We start from the raw sequence: 22,784 nt of genomic DNA, 5'->3' as shown, positions 1-22,784 counted from the left end.
ATATTCACAGGTTAATCCTGAGCCAACTGGCTGATTCAAGCTGACATTCCAGAGAGTCATTTCATGAGTTTTCAGCTGGGGTGTGGTTAAATTGCACTCCACATAAATGACGTGCAGATAATTGTGCAATGATTGTGAAAAAAAAATGAGTAACATTCAAAAAGCCGAGGCCTCCTGTTTCGTAGAGAAAATGTTATACCTGCAGTGATGAGAACCACGAATACACACAAGGTGAACAGAGAAGACTCAGGAAAAAATGCTTACTTCCCAGAAATTGCCAGTGTGAGCTTTTAATACACGAGGTATTTTGCACTCATGCCCTCTTCAAGACATAATTTGATATTAAAGCGACACGACGATTGCATAAGCACACAAAACCGCCTACCTCTTCTAAGCTGTGGAGCGAAGAAGCAGATACTGCTCGAGAAGTGAGTGGATGAAATGGCTCCTGACCGACTGCGTGCTGATGGTTTGGGATTTGTATAAAAGGGTTCTGTTGCGACCGGTGGGGCAGCGGAGGTATGCCGTAATGAAAGCCCTGCCCCATGAGGTGATTCTGCGGTAGGTTAGCGTAAGTCCACGATCCATCAGGTTGTAGGTATTTCAAGGGAGATGGGGTTATATGTTCAGATGGCATTGAGAAAGGGGGGTTGTATATTTGGGGTAAATGCTGCTGAAATGCTGGGTTATTGGGGAGTTCAATGTCTCTGTTGTTTTCGGTGAAGGTGGGGAAGTGCCCGCTGTGGTTGGAGTTGCAGGAAGGAGACGGGAGTGCTGGTGGGCTCCTGGGCTGCACTTGTCTGTATTGCAACAGTCTGGACTGGGGGGGTGGCATTTCAGCTAAGTCCCGACTTTCGCTTTGATCACGGTGTGACAGTTCTCTCAGCAAATCCTGGAATCTGTAGTGACAGAATAAATGTATCAAACAACAAAAAGTTTTGCTGAAATCCCACTCTTGTTGAGGTTAAAAGAACTCAAAGTATAAACCAGTGAATTTAAACATACTCATCAGTGAGCTTCCCAACCCTAACTTCAAAGGATGTGACTGTGAGCAAGCAGAAATTAGACACGAGAGGATTAATTGGATGAAATACCTACCTGGATCGTCTCAAAGTTTTAATAACTCTTGAGATTTCCTTTTCAGTCAGAAGAATCAATTTGTTGTTATCTCTTAAGAGACAACTAAGGGAAAGATTTCCTGCTTTATTATACAAAGCCAAAAACTTCACATAGTTAAAGAAAATTTTAACCCCTCAAAAAGGCAAAAAAACTCAGAAGAATCAGGGATTCGCTTCCACCATGTACTTCCAAACTTCTTCAAAAGGTGAGTACTCAATTCAGCACTTCAGAGTCGGAGAAGAGAGTGTTTAGAGGCTTCACCATGGCTTTAACAAACCCGATGGAAAATAAAGCATAGTGGGAGATGACAGTAAACAGAGGCAATTTAAAAATCCAGCCTTTCCAATACATGTGTTTAAAGCTGATGACCACTGGAACTGTTTTTCTGTTTATGTTCAACAGCTTCCTTTCTTCCTCCCTAATGCTCCATCTCAAATTTAAGCGTTTTTTTAAATCCTGCTTTTAAAAGCAAAGTGTTTTTTTAAAAAATAAGAAAAATTTGGGGTTTATTGAGGAGCCGTGTTTGGGGAGGGATCGGTTGGTTTGTTTTCAAGCACATCAATCTGAGACCACTAATTCAATTAGAAGAATTTACAGCTTAAATAGGCCTCAACTACACTCAGACACCTCTTTAAAAACACAAGGTTGTTACTCTCTATCCATCCCTTATCCCATAAATACAGCACTGAAAAGCTCCATTAAAGTATTTTTCCACTACAGCTTTACTACCCAATATACTAACAGAATAAAGCATAACACATAATAAAAGCATCGTTGTAAATCAGCCTGCCAACTATTTTGACCTCCGTAAAAACAGCAGCAAAATGCAATACCCTTAAGCGTCTCGCACTCGATCACCGTGTTACAGACAGGTGCCCACTGCTCAATTTTACACAAGCTCTGATGACTCGATAGACAAATACCTTGAATATGTTGCCTCTGTTTCATCTTCTGTATTACTGGCAAGTTTCCAGTTTGCCCTAACTTGCTGCTGCTGATGCAATCCAACTGGCTGCTGAGGAAGATGTGGTAGATGAGGATGGTGATGGTGTTGATATGGAATAGTGCCTTGACTGAGATAGGCATTATGTTCATTCCATTGCTGTAACCTGGCTTGTTGTTGCTGCCTTATTGTTTCCAAAGCTACATTTCCATGCATACGATCTACAAAAATAGTTTTAAAACAAAAATTTATCTAATGCCCCTTCTTAAAGATCTTTATGTCAGAAAAAAAAAAAAGATTACTTTTCATACAGTATATTCCAGGGCCTATTATATACTAACTGCATTGCAGTGTATAACCTGGTTATTTAAATCATATGGAAAATCATATAAACATGAATCTTCTAATAAAGTGCTGAATATTCAAACATGCCTCAAGCAGCAAATTATGCTCAATGACATTACTTATGGAAACTAACCCAACAATGACCCAATTCAGAGCAATATCCCTGAAAAAGTAAATACCTCCTTCATTTTCACTTCTATGTAGTTATAATTGCACACTCTGAATTTAAATAAAGAAAAGTCACCTACCTAAAGTGTCCCCTAAGGGCATTCCTGATGGATTCTCTTCAATGAAGTTGTTCAAGTGGGTTGGCAGGACAGGGTTGTGCTGTGCGATAGGCCTCAAAGGATTATTGATTTCTTGTAACATAGGTGGGGGGTGTTGTTCTGAAATCACAGCATCTACAGCAGGAGAATGTGGTCGGTGGGGAATGGAGTTATTAAAAAAAGACTGGCTGGGGCCTGCCTGGTAAGCAGGGGAAAGCTGCGAAGGTTGCGGAGGCTGCTGATTCAAATGATTATGCTGCTGAACTACCTGGCTTTGCTGGGGTGGCATTTGGTTTTGTTGTTCAGGCAAATGGTTTTGCTGTTGACTTAAAAGGTTTTGCTGCTGTTGCAGAGGATACGGCTGCCTTGGGATCTGGGAGAGGTGCTGGAAGTGGCGGTTGGGAACTGTGTACTGGGAGTGGGGGGGGGTGAGATGGAGGTTCAGCTGCCTGGGGTTCAGATTATCTTTGCGATGAAATTTAGCGTTGGGGTAACCAACGCTGGAACGTGACTCTGGGCTTCTATTCTGAGAATTTGCTTCTAAGTCAACCTAGAAAAAGAGAAGGAAAAAACGTTGAGAATTCACATGAAGGAAACAAACAAAAGCCATGTCAGTAATGCATAAATTAATTAAAAGAGAGAATGCTAAAAACAAACAAAACCAAGACAAACGCACCTGCTTGGATTCTACAGGTTTCTTCTCAGGTGTTCGAATTTTACTTATTTCAGGCCCAGCAGTGTTTTCACTTTTACCTAAAAACATTGAAGAAATTAATTAGTTTCAACGCAAAATGATTATTTTTAGAGTTTTTTTCCAGACACAGGAAAATTTAGACTTATTAATATCGCATTTATAGCATCACAGACATTTGATATAATTTCCCCAACTAACATTTTTCCTTTAATCTCTGCACTTTGTTCATTAACCATCACTAAGTGGTTCTTCTAACTTAACTGGAAGTAACATCAGCAGCAGTTACCACTCAACAGCAGGACAAACCCATTATACCTCCAACATACACACCCCCCAACTTCGATTACTTCCTGCCCTGAACCTCGTAATATTTTAGTTATTCTATTTGTAATGGCAAATCACAATTTATTCTCCCAAATCTGTAAATCCCTCAGTTTCACTTAAAAGAGAGAAAGAAAATATCCATAATACCCTACTTAAAGTACAAACCCCTGCGAAACAGAACTGTGACATTTCTACAACTAACCGTTTCGACTTTGCTCGTGTTGCTCCTTGTCTGGATGCTGAAGCTGCTGCTGTTGTCCTATGCTAACTGGGGAATGATGTCCCAGGCCATAAGGTATAGGAGACCCGCGCCCATGTGCCTGTAACAGGTTCATGTTATATGCCATAGCTGCTTGATGAGTAATGAGTCGAGGGTCAACTGCAAACCTACCCTGATACCCCGTCCATGGTACCTGTATCGTTAAAAACAAAAAGAGATGCAATCTGTTAAGGTACATTAAAGGACATGAAGTAACGTGCACTCTGATATTCCAGCAGCAGTAACGAGCAGTTTTCTGTGTATCAGATGACTCGACACACTAACTTAAGTGTCCAGGTGGAGCAGTAAGGGCAGGACTAACACAGGGGCAGAAAAAGTTGTATCAAAACCCATTCTTGTTTCAGTGGTTTCAAAACGCAGCGAGAAATGACTGATGGACAAATTAGACTTTAAAAAACTTTAATATTAATCTCCTCTCTAAATAACCAGAAGCGGGTGAAGTTCAAGAAAACAAAAAGCCCTTTCTCCTGGTAGTTAAAGACATGAGGCTGTGTCACAGGGGAAAGAGAGAAGCCTCTAACATGAGCAATTCCTTACGGTCCTCTTAGCACCTGGTGTTGTACCTTGTAGGACAGAGTGGGTGGCCCAGTGGAGCTCTGCACCACAGACACACAGTGAATGGAACAGGACTAGCGGAGAACCAAGAGACTGCCCGCACGTTAAGAACGGCAGGGCCGCTCCGATGTGCCTGCGCTACATGACATGTATTGCAGATCACCTTCCTAAATACTGGAAGTAAAATCCACCTCCTGAAAGCATGTAAAAAAAGTCAGGAATTTTCACAACATTTTAAATGTTATTCCTAAAAGGAATGCAAAGGAAGGCAGCGCTGGACCAAGTTAGTTCAATCTCGCCCTGTAGGGAATTTATTAAAAGGAGGAAAGTGTCTAAATAAGAGGAGAGTGCAGGGAAAGTAATCACCACCACTCAGGCTGCCCAAGCATCCTTTACTGATTACAGCAGACAACCTCCCCGTGGTTCTACCTTGGGTACAGAAACTGCTTTAAACAGAGCAAAGAGATCATTTTATCTTACATGAACATAACCACATTTTACTTCAGTCCCTACTTGTTTTAACTGTAACAACATTCATGCAATTCTTTTTCTTTTTAATTAGTATTTGCCCTTGAAATGTGCACTTTGAACTTTAGCTTTAGGCTACTACTGCATCTGTGCAATCTCAAATGATCTGCAATAAGCTTCTTTTCAAAAGCAGCTGTCTCATTAGGACCTCTGTCTTCCCACTTAATTATTTTTAAAAAATCCATCCTCAGGGAAGGTGAGCTCAAAATACTTATTTTTAGTGTATTTCTTTTGATTGGAAATACATAAAATATATTAACCTTGGAACAATACGACAGAATTTTAAAAATTATCTTGGTTTTGATGTTAATATAATGTGAGCGAGCACGACAAAGGTACAGCTGCTGGCTGCCTGATTGCATTTAATTTTACCCAAATGTAGGTTTCTAGTAAGCTAGGAAATATTCCTTGACCTAGCAACGAAAACCAATCTATAGCTGCCAGCTGATTACTGTGCTACAGAATCTCCAGTTTCAGTTGTAAGTCCCCTATAGAGCATCCATAACCTAAACTACAATAGAGGACTTATATAATGAAAAAACAAACTGTGTGCCCATGTTTTGCACTACAAATGGAGTTAAACAGATCTGCACGTGTGGGTTCCACATCCTTCCCATCGTGAGTTGTGAACACCGCACAGGTTACCCACAACATCGCTCCTGCAGCCTTTGTTCCCTCCTCATTCTCCTCCTGGAATATTTGACTCTGGAGGTTAAAAACAAAGCAGGGGCTGCTTCCTTAATTTGTGCACGTTTTAGTGAGACAGTTTTATTTGTGATGCAAAATTCCATACATAAATGTTGCCTAAAAGACCCATATAGGGATCTTCATTGTTTTCTCAAATGCCATTGAGGAAAGGGGTTGGAGGGGAAACTGGTTCACCGTGAGCTTCTGCAAGGGGAAAACATTCCATTATGTTTATTCTTCTTATCACTTCACTTCAGACACCTTGCTCTGCAGACATCCAGAGCCAGTAATTTAAACTGTACAAAGCCAATAAAGAGAAACAAGCTCTGTCTGAATTGCCTGTGTCTCTCCAATGATTAAGAACTGGACTGGGCAATTAATCCAGATGCAGGTGTCTCAAGTCAGATGAGACAGATCCCACTGCTGTGCCTAAGCCCAGAGCTGAGAAAATACAAAAATTACATGAACATGAAATTGCTTTTAAGCTGCCTGGAGTTATCTGTGGGAACGATGTTTTTAAGCCCTTATTTTCTGGTGGTTCTCTGCACAGCCACTCCCAGAGCCAGCTAAGCCCACATATTTGAAGTAAAGCACTGAGAAAGCTTGCAAAATTTTCACTAACTGATCTTGCCATTCATATTTGTACATACAATAATTGAGCGGGGAAGAAGAAAACTAATTCTTACGGGCAAAGGCACAGACATGACCATATTTCCTCCATAGACAGCAGGTACGTATAGAATACTTGTCCCAGTGTGTGGATCTATCCTTTGAACAGGACTTGGAGATTTCCCCAGATTGGGGTGAGGTCCCAGAGGAGGAGGGGGAGGAGTATATGCCCGGATAGGATTTCCAATTAGAACAGAAGGATTGGGCTGAACTGAAAAGAAAGGGAAAAAATAATATAAATATATATATATATATATATATACACACACACACACATTAAAAAACCTGATATATACACAAAAAGAATATGAAGACTGTTTCTTTTTTCATTTTAATAGCATCCATCTTTATAAAGCATGTGTGCAACTCTAACAGCATAGGGCTGATACACTAAGAGAAAGCATTAATCAAATCCTGTATCCCGTTTCAAAAATTTGAAGAGGCAGAAAATACGAGTTGAGATGTAGAGAAACAGGGAGCTGGTAACTGCGTTAATGAAAGAATGTCCCAAACCAATTAAACACGCTGACAGTCAGAGCAGCTGTTAAACACTGCATCAAAACCTAGAACCACGCTCCTCTCTTGACCAGCTTTAAATGATTGCGTTTGCAAATGAATAAGAAATTAAGCTGTTGCATGCTACCTTGCAAAATATATGATCAATAATATCTGGATACATGACAGCAAAATTTAAGTGCAAAGTGCATCCTAAACCAGCACATCCAGTATAGTGTCCTAACTCTTCAAGTGCAAACACACTTGTACAATATTTTACATTGCGAATTCCAAACGCAGCCATTTCTAAGGGGCCAACAATGCTGTGTTAAGGCTCTAAAGCCAGTGTGCACAGTACCCATAAAGGGACAGCCTTGGAAATACCTAATGTCCACTTTACAGTCTATAACCTGTTTCCCAAATGCACACAAGAAGTAAATGGCTTTCAAATAGAGAACAAAGCAGATACTCAATTTATGTCAAATGACTATCGGCCTCTCTGAAGCAGCGTGAGCTCAGAGGAATTCCTGGAGCAACAGCAGAGCTACTCACCAATTCCATCGGGTGGGAAATGGTCATTCTGGTTGTGATGATGGACCTTGCCCTTTAAAGGGAAAAAGAAGAATCGTAATGCTTCGCATTCCTGTGCAAACAACGCTGGTTTATTTGAAGCGAACATTATAATTCGGGTAGTGAATGGGAGGGAGGCAGAGCTGTAAAATTCAGAGCATCATTTGCTGTACTTTAAACTAGGTGGTTAAACATTGAGATCTTCAGCTGAAATTACAGTGCTGGCAGTTTGAAAGTGTCTCTGCTGATTTCTACAGCACAAGTGCTTAGTTTACTAACAAACCAGGACCAAAATAAACAGAACGGTCTATACACAAGACTCTCAATTCCCCCAACTCTCCCTCTGTTTTTTTAATATAACAGCATTTTCAAATACTTTTATTTCATTTTAGGAAACAAAAAATATGATAGTGATGTTCTATTATTAAAGAAAACATGTTCAAGGCTGAAGCACTCATGAGAAAAACGAGAGCACAGCAATGACTTTTTAAAGACAATAATTTTCCAATTTTGGGTTTTCTGTAAGCCCCGTGTTTTGACACATGACGATGCTTCAGAAATCTGGTGTTTGTTTCAGCAAGGAACGCATCTCGGTGAAGAAACCAAATGTTCTCGCTTACAAACTCTCATTTGGGAAGGGCTGCCAAAGGGAAGCGTTTCCTTTTTGTGCTGTTACAGTTAAAAAACCTGTCGTAAAAATTTCAGCTAAATGATACAGCCTGCAACAAAAACACAAGGCTATGGAAAAGACATACATCCCTTCCTTCTTGTCCAACAGAAATCATCACTAAGGTGACAACCTGCCTTTTACTTGCATCTCTAAACACAATTTAATTAAATTATAACTCAAATGATCTTGAAATAAACTCCTAAGAACTGTTCAAATACAATTAATTACTAATATATCACCCTCATAAAAAGCTCCACAATGTAGTGTTACTCTTTCTCACCCTATGTATTCTCATCGCTTCTTCACCTGCTTTTATAAAACCAGCTGAGTGGTAATCTCCTCTCTGCCCTCTCAATGCTAATGAAATCTGGCCTTCTGAAGGACATTACCAGCCAGCTAACCTAAGCCATATACTGGTTTACAACGTATTTTTGATTAAATCAAACCATTATCTCTGAATTTTAAATGCGATTTTTAGACCAAACCAAATCACTTTTGGCTGTTATTTTGTTGTTTCCTCGTACTCCCCACCACAGCTGTATCGACCTGTTGTATCTCGGGGTTCAGTCAGAGCACAAGCTGCTTGGGATGGGGATTGTCTCTTGTTCAAAGGGTTTAATGTGGTTTATCTAAATACTGAGGCCAAGATCAATGACTGAAGTTCATCAGGGTCATTGCAACACAGTCAACGAGCATCTGAGAGTGACCCAAGGTGTACATTTTATTGATGCCATTTTAAAACAACGGCTAGTTTGATAAACCTTTTACATCATTTCTCGCAAGGCATTTCAACATTCACTTTCCGACGATATTCTTCATCAGGAAAACTTTACCTTTGGTGGTGACTGCTGCTGTTTGGTGGCATTCGCTGAATGTTGATGCCGAAGAGCTCGGGGGATGAACTCAGGAGCCAGTGGATTCAAGACATAAGTTTTCTTTAACTCCAAAGCTTCCAGCTGAGCTTTGATCTGTTCAAACGTGATACCGTGGAGACTTTCGTTCTCGTGACACAGGGCAATAAACCTTTCCCAAAATTTCCTATGGAAACAAGTTTTCAGAAACAACAAAAAGGAGTAAGACTCGACGGCTGTTGTTAAAATTGAAACAGATTTAAGATCACCGCGTGGCACTTTTCTTTCTCCTGGACGCTCAATTGACACACCAAGCATCTTGCAGCCTGATCTAGGCAGCTGAACCCCATAGCATCACGAAAAGCTCCCCAGTCATTTAAAGTGGACATATGGGTTTGTCCAACATATCAGATCACAGCACTGGCTATGTATCACATTTAACAGTAATGACAGGGACAGGTCTAACTTGGAGAAGACCAAAAACAACACTTAAAATTCTGGAAAGCACATGATTTGTGGCATTTATTAAAGCTCAAAGAGTCACAGGGATTATACAAATTCTCAGACCCAAAAGATGCCAAAAAGATTCTACGAATTTAGGCAGATCATTCCATTGCAGTGTCGCAAATACCAAAGCTGAGATATACCCTTAAAACTACTGCTGTGAACAGTGCGGAGCCACGTGAAGATGAGCACGGCAGGAGGGTCCAGAGGCCCTTTGAGATCCTCCGGTAAAAAACAAATGAAACCATGCATTTTATTGCGTGTCAGGTATTTCTATAACATACAGAAGAAACTTCAAGGCAGAAAGAGAACCATCAGGCGACATATGACTTTCTCGATGAAAATTCTGTATTCAACTTTTTGCAGGGTGGAGGGGTTAGTTAAACCATGTAATAAAAAGAACATTCCTACCTGTCTTCCGCTTTCTCGTGACGTTTTTCTATTGCTTATTAAAAAATCTTGGCATTTTTAACATCCACAGCAGGATCTATCCAAAAATTTTACACTTATGGTATTTTTTCTTTAACCTCAAAGGAACTTTGAGTGAAGTTACTTAAGCTTAAAATATATTTAAATAAGATCTCAAGACAGCACTGTAAAAAAAGCCAAACCTGATTGAGCTGTTCTCTTTCAAAAAGATCCAAAGTAATTACAGTTACTGAAAAAGAGGATTAAAAAGACAATGATCTTAAAGGCGCGCTTGGCTACAACTCATTCCAGTCCACCCTTCAGTAATAAGGTCTGGGACTGTTATTTCAGTGTTGTCTCCCCAACACCTGTAAAATGAGGTTGCTGCCCACTGATTTTAACGGCAGTGTCATATTTTGTTGAGTAGCTGCCCTTTGTGGAAAAGAATAAGTGTCTTTCTTGCAAGAATATTGTAAAGTTACTGATGTATTTAAGAATTCAAACCAGTTTTCCCTACCAGCACATCATCTGCTGCGGTTTTATACAGGCAAAAAAACACTTTTCTAAAATTCAGGTTGCAAGATGGGCCTTTTTCTGCATTTCGCTGTAAGGCAATTGTATCTTGCAAGGTTCTAAGTGAGGATTAAAAACCAAAATGAAATACTTCACCGGGATGCTTGAACGATGGAACTCCCTCCAATTAATCAATTCAGTCACCAAACCTGCTGCCAAGCACCACAAATCCACTGAGGCTCCTCCGCTTTGCTGAAAAGGCCCCGAGCAGCCGTGGAGTGTAAGAACAGAGAATAAAACGCTGTGGGCTCTGCCCCAGCGGGTCCTGCGGTTCAGAGGGAGCGGCTGCCAAAGCGGCGCTGTCTGCTCCCATTGCGCCGCACGCAACGCGCTGATCACCCCGGGCACACTTCCCGGAGTCGCTACAAGCGCCGCCGCGTTGCCCTGACTCATCTTGACAGGGATTAGAACAGTTAGAAAATTCCAGTGCTCTCGAAACTTTTTTGAGGTCTGTTTTTCCTAACGAAATGTCACTTCTTTCTTTCAGACTTCCCTACTCCTGTTGTACTAAAAAAGAATCGCGCCTGAGCCCCTCCAGCGCTGTTTTCAAACAGCGAATGTTCAATTATTCAGTGAAACAAGACAACGGTGTATTAAAGAGAAAGCTTGACGTACATCTCAATAAAGCTCCAGTGCTCCTTGTTTCTTAATTATCTTTTTGTTTTATAATTTGGAACAGCTATACATTATACAAACAGCTGCTGGCCTTCAAAACGCAAACTCAATTCCCAAGTGTCAAGACTATCTTATGTACCCAGCTGATAGGCTGTACTTTTATTTCACTAAGTTTTTGTAGGCCCTATTTCATATATTTTGAAGGAGCTGTACTTGAAGAAACTGCTGAGCCCCCACATTTGAAAACCCTTTGGAGTTTTGGGTATTTAATTTAAAACCTCAACACTCAGGTTTATGTGGAAACTCCAATCCTGCTGGGATTTAGAGACAATAAATGATGTGGTCATTCTCCAACAAGAACTGTATTTTGACAGATAGTCAGAGAACCAATACTGGTCCTAGGTGGTAATTAGACTAACTAGGGATTAACTAATTCTCCAGGTAACACTGCACATCCCAAATTGGGGTGTGTAGAAGCCTGTACAGATACTCCTGACATAATCCCAGCAGATAAGGGGTAAATTTAGGTTATATTTCATAAACAAAGGTTTGGTTCCTATTTGGGTTTTCAATTCTAATCTTTGAAATCACATCCATTTTCAATACAGTAGAAGACGACTGCTCAGGAAAGCAGAATAGAATGTAGATAGGACAACTGACTAATAGGTATTTTTAGCTGTATTATAATAATTTAGTCAGTGAAGTGTTTCCTCTCTTGAAGAAATAAGCCTCAGGGTTTATCTCTGATCATCTCAACATTTCAGCTCTTCCATCAGGAAAAAACAAACCTTTGAAGAACAAGAACTTGTTATCCTCACCATCAGTGTTTACATCACTCAGCATTTGCCACATTTCTTCATTTAGGTCTATAAAAAGTAAATTCACTCAAATCTTCATGAGTTTTTTCTTAGCGTCATGAAGACATATAAAAACATAAACAATGGTTTTCAAGTGTTCTGCCTCCAAACGACTGCCATAATATTCAACTTTAAAATGCTACATTACATCACAGCACCTCAAAGAACATCCAGAATTTTACTAAATCAGTCACGACTAAACACATTTTCTACTGTCCTTAGCCCTGATGAACTGCAGAATATATATAAAGTACCTGCATCTCCCAATGGAACATAAAGCAATAGGATCTCCCACCACAGCTACCAAGGATTGTGCTCTTGTAATGGCAGTGTTGAGAAGTTTGTAATTAGACAGAAAACCGTAATCCAAGTCCTCTGTGGAATCCTCCAGTAACTGCTCTTTCCTTTTAATTGGCGTTTGCTTATGTTTGCACGTATGCCGTGTTCGTACTGTGCTGAGAAACAACACTCGAAACTGTTTTCCTAAAAGGAAACAAAAAACCAAATGTCTGAGAGAAACGAAGCTATTTCTGCTTAGTAACACAATCAGAGCGCTGCACTTGCAGCCAGGCCGCACACTCGGATATTCTGAAGACCTGATGGGAACCCCTCACATGCAGAGCTTTATGCAAGAATAATAATATTTAAAAATTTTAAAAGATGCCCTATAAATAGCATATTCTATCACAAGAATATTTCCTCTTTAAAAAACTTATTTTTCATCTTGATATTAATCACTCCAGAACTTTCTGAAATGCTAATTCTCTTCAGAGCTTTGCCAATCAGCCGATAACAAAACTTCTATTTTGTATTCGACCTTAAAGAAAGTAAGTTCTGGACATTCTTTTTGTATTTTCAAATGTCTCAAATATAGAAATATTTACCATGGAAAAATAGAATACACCACTCACTGTCACTAAGTTATTTCATTACTGACTGAAAGTGCAGCCTGGCAATGGGTTATGTCTGCACAACTTTCCTGTTATCAACGTGATTCCAGGAACAAACACTTACATTTGTGGACACCTTTTTACAGTCTATGCTACAGGTGCAAAAAACAGGCGAACATTTTGAAGCTAAAGCCTTGTTACATTTGTATTTGTAACTGTTTTTCCCCTTACAATAAAAATCCATCAGTTTTCACATTTTTTGCTCTATTTTTTAAAAAAGCTTGAACCTAATTGTGAAAAAAAGATAAACCTTACATCCATGAGTTTATTGCTTTGTTCAATGTTGGAATAACATCTAATCAGCATAATTACCCGTTTCATGTCGATACATCAGTTTTTATGGGTTAAATCACAGCTCTCCATTTGTTCCATTTGTAGGCAAGTCTTACTTGACTTCACCAGTCACATTTGTTACTTCCTTAGCGTATCTTTGAGACATAGAACTGTAACTTACCCTGAACGTTTAGCACTCGCTCCACACTGACATCAGAGAGCCTTTTTTTCCGAAGCTCAGCCCGAATTCTGAACACTTGATCAGCGTAAGGCGTCACGACCCCGATGCTGCCGTCGTCCAACTTGCCCCAAGCAACGGGCCATTTCCTTCTTAATTCTTCCACACGCTCGACTACTTCAAACACCTGGAAAGAAAGTCAGAATTATTAAAAGTACGCTTCGCTAAAGACCATTCTTTGATATGGAAAGAGAATTTGAATTTTAAAGCTCTAAAACATTGACGTGGCACAGTATTGCATGGCCTTACTGAACATGCAATACTATTGTATTCTACAGTGATCCTCTAAACTACCGCGTATTAAAATAATGCATTTACTATGCAGTACCTTTTTTTAATCTTGAAATAAAAGCTTTCTCACAAAAATCTCACCTTTAAAGTATAAGCTGGGAAATTCTATTAATAACCTTCATTTTCATGCTTATTTTCTTGCAAAAATGTCAAGTGCAATAGGACCTTTCTTATCCTACTTCATCCAGTTTCCATACATAACTATACTGCCTAAATAGGGATGATTTTATTCTGAATTGTATACATGTCACATTACACCCCGATACAAATGTCCATTAAGGGTCAAAGAGAAAAGTCTCGCTCATCATCTTAATTTCAGTTTGTCATGGTGGTGCTTGAGCAGCTGTTGTCCTTCATTTCTGCCCGTAGCTACTAATGACCCACGATTTTCAGACAGTTACTTGGCCACTGAAAATATTTTTAGGTCTTTTCCAACTTTTTAAAATGGCAAAGCAGTCCAAGTAGATTAATCAAAGTAGGCAGGTGCCTGCCGTTATTTTTTCAGTGATGTGTCCAGAAGTCATTGGAGCTTTTTATTTATAACAACAAAAAGGTTAAAAACTGTGCATTAGATGAGCTGCACCGGGATCAACAAGGGGAAACACAGCTCTGCGGAGATTCATAACAACAATGTTTCATAACTGTCACCCAACCTCCTGAAAAACTCCTCCTAAGCTGAAGAAAATTAGCGATATTTCTTTGTTTTTCTTTAAATGTCAAGGACATTTTTTTTAAGACATCTTTTTGATGGGAATAAAAGGAGTTGGGTCAAGCCCTCCCTAACTTGTCACTGGAAAAAGGCACCTTCCACTGCTTAAAGTGTTACCAAGTTGGGGGAGGATGGAGAGATGAATACAGATAAATCTACATGAAACATATTAAGTTTTCACCTAAAAAAATCTCATCTGCACGTGATCAGTTAGACAGTGATCCTAAACATATTAAAGCAAATATGAAACGCTACTCCAGAGCCCTCTTATCTGAGTGGGAACATTTCTACAACACTCAAAGAAATCTAAGTTTTACTTCAAATTGCAGTTACTCTCAGTTGCTAAGATACATCCATCAGAATGTCACCAAAACGATCAGGAAAGACATCCTGAAGAAGGAGCCTGGGAGAACTATCAGCAGCTTGAAAATCACAAGGGAAAAAGGACGATAAATTAGTGGAAATGTTTACTACAATTGCAAGGTTCACTACTTCATGTTTAGCAAACTCCATGTTCCCCTCCTCTAGCAGAGGGGACAATTTACATCTTCCACCTACACTGAGCACAAAGCAATAAATCTGGGGGGAGGGAAGTTTCAAGCAAACAATCAAGAAAAAAGCCAAGGAAGAGTTACCTCTGCATTATTGTAAAAAGCTGTACTGTTTTTTTCTTGCACATCTTCTCCACGTGCTGTGAAGAACGTCAAAGGGTAGAAATCTTTGTGTGCTGGCTGCTTTCCACTTGCCATCAATTTGCCTTCGTAGAAAAGTTCGGATGTATAACTGGAACAAGGCAAAACACAATAAAATGCAGAGTCTACATATGAGCTCACTAATAAAACATGCAAATCTCACCGATAAAATATGCAATCACAAAATACTTCATAAGGAAGGCAGAACCACTGATTACTAGTCGGTGTCTTCAAATGATTTCTCTGAACTCATATTTCCATATGGGAGATGGAGCAGAAGGCACTAAAAATATGCTTTTCCAACACTTTTTCTACAAAGGCAATATTTTCTTCTGATCTAAAGCTTGACAGAGTTACTAACATCCGCGCTTATGTTTCACTCAGAAGTTCTGATGGCTTGAAACCGGGCAGAAGGAAACTGGCTGGTCCTTCCCTGGGTTTGCTGGACAACAATTAAGAGTTGTTGAACGTGGAAGATAAATGTACTAAATTTACTAAAGGTTTCGTGCGTGCTGAGCACAACGCAGGCCAAGCGTTCAGTTTTCAAGCAAGCTTTTCCTCTGTGGCTTCTACTCAAGAGCAATCTATGTTGTGAGTGGGCAGAACCACAAAGAGAACACACTTTCTCTGCTGCCAACAGGCACTACAGACACCGGCTGATTGAAGAAAGAAATGAGGCAAGAACAACCTTCACGGTGAAAAGCAGGAGGGAAGGAGGCAAGTTAAATGCAACAAGAAGAGTCATCTCTAACTAAAAGCTGAAATGATTGCTTCCCTTTCAGATTCTCCCCCATTTTGAACTTATAATTTCAAGAAATGTGTAAGAAATCACTCGCTCTGTAATTACAGAGTCCATCAAATGAAGACAGATCAAGCTTTGTAACAAAATATGTTACATTCTCACTTTGATTCCCCAGAGCACTTAAATATTTCTGCTTTTGCTTTGAACACAGTGATAACCTAATTAGTATGACTGGATACCAACATAATATTCCTCAGTACATATTTGAGCCAGGATTTAAACTTTAGCATTTTTCCCCATGATTGCACTTATTCTTTCTAGCACAGCTCAGGGATGAGCTCATTATACTAGCAGCCATTGGTTTATCACAGCATAAAAATGTAAACCCACTGATTAATGTGTCTTGAAAGAAGTAACCGAAGAAGGCAACAACAAACATGCCCCAAATTTGACCTATTTTTTTCTGTTTGTAGTCACATATCCATACATTCCCCACATTGCACACAGCTTACCGTTCCAAGATCATCCACCCCAGTAATTCTAAGATTAAAACAGTTCAAAGAAACACAGAGCCTGTATAATATAGTGTGTAATGGTTAGAAAGGGACAGCGAGTTCTTCTTTTGCTTAGTGTTCAAGTCTTGCAGCCAAAGCGTTCCCACTGGAATGAAGGGTCTGTAACTGCCTAACCCACCCCTTGGCGTCTCTTCTTGGAGACGGAATTTCAACCTAGTAACAACGAATTAATCTACTAATTAACTCTGAAACAACTAAGACTCCATTACAGAAACAGGTAACGCTTCTCCACGCAGTTGTGCTTGGCTCGGAGCTGTTTTGTTTGCTCACACCGGTCAAAGAAAAGCGTGATACAGTGAAAAAGTTCACACCTACTTGATGATAGCTTCATGGGAGCGATAGTTCTCACACAGCAAGATCCTGCACGGAAATTCGGCAGGGTAGTGCTCGTAGAGCCGGTCGAGCAAGGAAACGTGAAGGTTTCTTTCCCTGGCAAATTCACTGTAGACAAAAGGACTGAGCTGTAATAGACACACACATACAAAGAAAATGTAACTAAATGTGCAGACTTGGAATTTCATGCTCCTAACATACGTATTTTGCATTGCAACAAAAATGAAACCTTACTTTTACTGTACATTCATAGTTGGAAGATGCAGTCCATGGCTATTCCACAGAAGCACCTATTCCTACTGTAAAAGTGACAAAAGACCCACATGCTCTTAAAGGAACAATAAGACATTTAGTAAAAGGAGAGACAAACCCTTAAATATATAAATACAAATATTATATATACGTACTTTACATTCCAAAACTTAATAGCTCTTACCTGCATATGGTCTCCAGCCAAGACAATTCTTGTGTTTTTATTAGCTAATGCTAGAGGCATAATAGTTTCACACTCCATAGCTTGTGCAGCTTCATCTAACAGAATGTGTGTAAAAAAACCTGTACAATAGAGAAATCAGCCAATAAACAAAATTGGAAATATGATAAAATAAACAGCAGTAACAATACAAGGCATTGTACTGAAAGTTCTGTACTCTGGCAGTAACCAAAACTAGAAAAAATCCAGTATGGCTTATACAAATTAATTTCTAGCAACTTGTAGAAGCGCATAAACAATTTTCAAAGCCATCAAATGACCAACAATGGTCACCTGATGGCCAGTGACATTAGTAGCACACAGATCCGCCTCTTTCTGCTGATATAGTTGAAGTGAAACGTGTTTTATCGGAGCTCTCCTTATAACGAGAGGAAATGTCACTGGCAGAGCTGCCTCGGCACACTTCTCAAATGTGACAATCTTTTCATCACCATGAGGCTTGAAGAGCTTTGGACAATGAGCAGGATGCCTTCATGGACTTGAGTCCTAGTACATGTTTTATATACTAAATTTCCCATTAATATTGCACTTATACCTGAGCATTTTGCTGGTTATGGGCTATAAGGAATGTTGGGGGCGGGGGAGGAAAGGAACAGAAGTTGAAGGAAAATTGAAATTCAATCTTACGATAATATCGGACCAAAAGGTTTGTTGAGTAGGGAATCTGTGCACTGGAAAAAAACTGGGCCAAAGTAGACTTATGTTTTATGAAAGGCAAAATCAGGATAGGTAGAGAAGTGGTTTTATACAGTGATACATATTAAGGTTTAAAACACAGCATTAGAGGATTTAGTGTAACATCTAATTAAGATTATATACATAAAACTAGCATGGATTTCATGCAGCTGCACACATGTTACTATGGCATGACTCTACACATCTCATTGCTAAACAAAGCAGTTACTTCCATTTCAAGCTCTCAAAATAATAACCATAAATTCCATATTAGCTTTCTCTATTGCAAAAAATGCTTGAATGTAGCCGTGAAAAATTAACCATAACAACTTCTGTAACGAAATTCCACCTTCTCCAAAAAGCCGATGGATTTCATTTGAAGATCAAGAAAGCAAAAAACCCTAAAGCAGCCTCTGCCCACCTCAAATCAGTCTAATAGTCTAGAAAAAAACCCTAGAAGTAGCAGATTAACATAGAATGTAGTGTGGGAGTTGATTGCAAAGCTGAACAATTCACAAAACAAGAAAAGAAGCTCTCCGTGTGTATTTATGCTTCCGTGCTCCACTGAGTTATGACCTTAATGAGCAGCAGATTCAAAGTCAGAATCTCAAACAGAATTTTCCCTCTTGGATCTCGGAAAGCAGATCACATATAGTACTGCTGCTTTCAGTAGTTATTTTTTAAATAAAGAAAAAACAGAATAAGCAAAAGGTTCATGTGAATGCCAGCAAGCTTATGGCTTTGTAATAAACATTTATTCATTAAAAAAAAGATGATCATTGTTCCCTTTATTAACAGTTCAAAGAACTGGGTAAGGAACCGACACCGGTGAGAAGATCATTGTCCAGCTTGGTTAGAAATGACCTTACCTGGTTCAAGATCCAGTTGACACAGATACTGTGATGTATTTAAAGTAACAACTACTACTCGCTGCTTAAGAATGTCTTCTTTCTGGGGCATCTGAAAGGTGGAATGTGTGCTTGAAATCAAACAGTACTGATGCACAACTGGGTGGACAGTCTTTACCCAGCGATTTCTGAAATATACCCTAGAAAAGAAAAAGGGGGGTTATTTTCTATACAGCTTGATCACACTGACAGCCTAACATTTCAAAGGCCAACATTCTGTTTTCTGGTAAATAAATATAACCTTCTGGAGGCAAAACATCACAGCTACGCAGAATTACATGCTAAAATATGCTAAAATGTCACAGATTTACCTTCCGCTATTTGCTGCAGTGTAATGCTACGTCCATGAACAGTTACTGGGGATTAATTCACATACAGAAATCTGTAAATGCTTCATACGTTTAAGTTCTGCCACCCTCACATCAATATTTGTCTCATTTTAAATATCAGTAAACTAATTTTAAGGAAGTATTTCCTTGGCTGAAATATAAGTATAGCCCATAGTCTGGAAGTGGCGGAGCCGCAGTGACCTGCACGTTCCATCGACTCCAGCCATAGGAGCTTATGGAATAATTTCAAAAGCCATTAATAAAATCCCATTCTTCCTTTTACACGTTATACATCTGCCAAGTTCTGCAAACCAAACAGGAAGTATTGTCATCTTTTTATCACGCAGGGCCATAGTTATGATCCACAGTATAAAAGAACGAGAAAACGGTGCCAATATCAGACACTGCCAGCAAAGAACTGGACTTGAAGTATCTTCCCATAACACTAAGGGAACTTTAATCACCGTGCCATGAGATAAATCATCTTTTTCTTTAAAAGTGATGAAATGTTACAGCTACATGGAAGAGGAAAAGGGAGGACACAAAGGTTATGCCCTAGAACACAAATAACTGCACTGCGTGTCTGGAAATACCCCAAACCCAACCAGCCAAGGGTTGGGATGGGACGTCAAACGGCTTCTCCAAGGGCTGCTCCCCATCTGCACCAACTGAATCTAAAGTGGAACCTTTAAACTACAGGAAACTATTGTACAGATGTTAATTTTTAGAATTTAAATTCTTTTATCTCCAAAGTAAATTGAGATGAAATGATTTAAACTCATGTCAGTTCTAAATATGGGGTTTAATGCTGCTTGCTTCACCTATTCATTATTTATTTTCTCCTGATTAATTTCTCCTGCGCTCATATTACAAACCCCAAATCATTAATAAAGTATTTGGAAAAGGGTAATTATGCACCCGAGTACAAAACATGATAGCACTGGCTGGATTTTGGGTATCACGTGTCCACCCACGTTGGAAAATTACAGCTCAGTTCCATATAACGTGAGAGAAGCAATTAGAAGGGCTATAATAAATTTAGTTTGTGAAAATACAATGTCCGTTTTGGACAATAAGCATCGACTAGAAATCGCACGGCAGGACTCTGAAGGCTTTTTAAATCCAAAACCACATCCAAACGGGACCCTTGGTGAGCAAAGTAACTCCAGCGAATCTGGGGTCAGTGCAGGAGCAAACAACACACCCCGAGTCACTCCCAGAACAACCTTCCAATGTCACCCCAACAGACTTATTTATCAGCCAGCAAACTGATAAGCTTTATTTGATAAGCTGGTACTACATCAGCGTAACAGCGCAAGGTCAGGGCCTAACAGCTAAAACGAGGTAGGAGGAGCAAGATAATCCCCGCTCTATTTATCCCGGCCATTCTGTCGGCTTTTATTTGATTGTTTCTCAATCTTAACTGAGGGGAATACTTACCTACCAGCTCACAGGAGCACCGGGAGGATTAATGAGTTTATTGTGAGTTTATATTTGTAAAGCACTTTGAGACTCTTGGATGAAAGGTGCTATTGAAATGCAAAATATTATGGTTATTAGACATTATTATACCATGCCCTGTCTTTTATTACAGAAATTCAACTGTGTGTGACTCACAGATGGGCTGACAGCATTTCAAACTGCATTGCTGCTTACCCGTTCATTTCTTTTATTTTGATGTGAGATCAAAAAGGTAACCCAGCACTATTATTCACCACTGGCACAAAAACACCTGACAAAAGTGACTACTTGAAAATGTCGTGATATAAGTGAGCTACACCGAAGAAGGGATTTCGTTCTCAGGTGCAATTCAGGCTAATAAAATCTCCTGTAATTTCATTACTAGTTGTTTTTTTTTTTCTTAAAGCTGGAGGAATCCATTACAAAAATGGGATTTACCAGCTTAACACGAATCATAACATTTCACCCCACAATGTACCCTTAATTTCTGATTAAACAAGCGACTAACCTCCTAATCCTAATACTTGCATAAGCAAAGTACCTGAATGCAGCAGAGTCACACAGTTACTAATCAAAATGTTCATTAGCACCTGCAGCACATTCCATTAGCGAGCAGCCCCAGGTATAAAGAGGAGCAAAAAATGCAGCTACAAAACCAAAACCCTATGACCTATTAGAGAGCAGCGTAGGGGAAAGGGACCTGGGGGTCCTGGGGACAGCAGGATGACCATGAGCCAGCACTGGGCCCTTGTGGCCAGGAAGCCAATGGGACCTGGGGTGGGTTAGAAGGGGGTGGTCAGTAGGTCAGAGAGGTTCTCCTGCCCCTCTGCTCTGCCCTGGGGAGACCACACCTGGAATCTTGTGTCCAGTTGTGGCCCCTCAGTTCCAGCAGGACAGGGAACTGCTGCAGAGAGTCCAGCGCAGCCACCAAGATGCTGAAGGGAGTGGAGCATCTCCCGTGTGAGGAAAGGCTGAGGGAGCTGGGGCTCTGGAGCTGGACAAGAGGACACTGAGGGGGGACTCATTCATGTTCACAGATATCTAAAGGGGGAGTGTCAGGAGGATGGAGCCAGGCTCTTCTCGGTGACAACCAGTGATAGGACAAGGGGTAATGGGTACAAACTGGAACACAAAAGGTTCCACTTAAATTTGAGAAGAAACTTCTTCCTGGTGAGGGTGGCAGAGCCTGGCCCAGGCTGCCCAGGGGGGTTGTGGAGTCTCCTTCTCTGTAGACATTCCAACCCGCCTGGACACCTTCCTGTGTAACCTCATCTGGGTGTTCCTGCTCCATGGGGGGATTGCACTGGATGAGCTTTCCAGGGCCCTTCCAAACCCCGACACTCTGGGATTCTGTGAAATACATAGAGAACCACATTGAAATGGAAATCCCAGGAGATTCTAGCTTAGGGACCCAATCTTCTGCAAACAAAAGCACTGAATATATCCACTGTCCTTACTAACGCTGGGTTAGCATGCACAGAACCTGCATTTCATACAGAAATTCATGTCACCTTTATTTCTACGTGTGGCATCTGGATATCTACAACAAAAGCCTTTATTTCTGGGGACCTCCAGCTAATGTGCCAAAGAACAGAACAAAGTGCCAGCTAATCTGTCTGTGTCTCCATCCATTACACCGAAAAAGAAAATTGCCCAAATATTTCCATTAAATTGAGTATTTCCTAATCTTTTGTGAAACTGGACTACCTAGTGGATGACAGCGCATAAAAGAGGGCAGCAAAAGCCTTGCAACCACAATAAAACTGTATTTAACTCCATGCTCTGTCAAATGCCACTTCAATATTCCCCAAAGTGTCAATTACACACATTATTTTCCCCACTACAAAATTAACGCACCACAATGATTTCATCACAAAGTGCTTTACAAATCATCTTAAGGCAATCTGTGTTAAAATACAACCAGATCGAAGGTAACTTTCCAAACCAAGCTGCCTTCTCGTCCTTGGCCGGATCCTCAGTGTCTGTAAAAGGTCCCGAGGCACCCAAAGCCAGCAAACCTCGGAGAATTTACACCTGTTGTAAATCTAGCCCTTTCACATAACTTCACTGGCTATACTGACATTGCATAAAATATAAGTCCAGGACGGCTTTTAATAGCTAGCAAAGAAACACAGAGTCATTTTCTTAGTAATATAATAAAC

The 22,784-nt window shown here is 40.1% G+C and overlaps 1 protein-coding gene across 4 annotated transcripts in view; it reads right to left on the bottom strand.

Moving 5' to 3' along the window:
* Positions 1-22,784, bottom strand: part of HELZ (helicase with zinc finger) — a 73,132-nt gene that overhangs the window by 6,357 nt on the left and 43,991 nt on the right. For all 4 annotated transcript variants that reach the window (XM_080356353.1, XM_080356350.1, XM_080356351.1 and 1 more), the window contains 14 exons: positions 18,794-18,972; positions 17,193-17,311; positions 16,739-16,884; positions 15,050-15,197; positions 13,358-13,541; positions 12,208-12,436; positions 8,979-9,183; positions 7,458-7,509; positions 6,428-6,621; positions 3,894-4,104; positions 3,350-3,426; positions 2,656-3,223; positions 2,043-2,283; positions 386-899 (listed from right to left, as the gene is read on the bottom strand). In XM_080356353.1, coding sequence (XP_080212479.1) covers positions 386-899; positions 2,043-2,283; positions 2,656-3,223; positions 3,350-3,426; positions 3,894-4,104; positions 6,428-6,621; positions 7,458-7,509; positions 8,979-9,183; positions 12,208-12,436; positions 13,358-13,541; positions 15,050-15,197; positions 16,739-16,884; positions 17,193-17,311; positions 18,794-18,972 — 3,067 coding nt within the window. The remainder of the gene's footprint in view (positions 1-385; positions 900-2,042; positions 2,284-2,655; positions 3,224-3,349; positions 3,427-3,893; positions 4,105-6,427; positions 6,622-7,457; positions 7,510-8,978; positions 9,184-12,207; positions 12,437-13,357; positions 13,542-15,049; positions 15,198-16,738; positions 16,885-17,192; positions 17,312-18,793; positions 18,973-22,784) is intronic.

The sequence above is a fragment of the Nesoenas mayeri genome (genome assembly GCF_963082525.1).
Source record: "Nesoenas mayeri genome assembly, chromosome: 19".
NCBI lineage: Eukaryota > Metazoa > Chordata > Aves > Columbiformes > Columbidae > Nesoenas > Nesoenas mayeri.
This window is presented reverse-complemented; position numbering and strand designations above follow the sequence as displayed.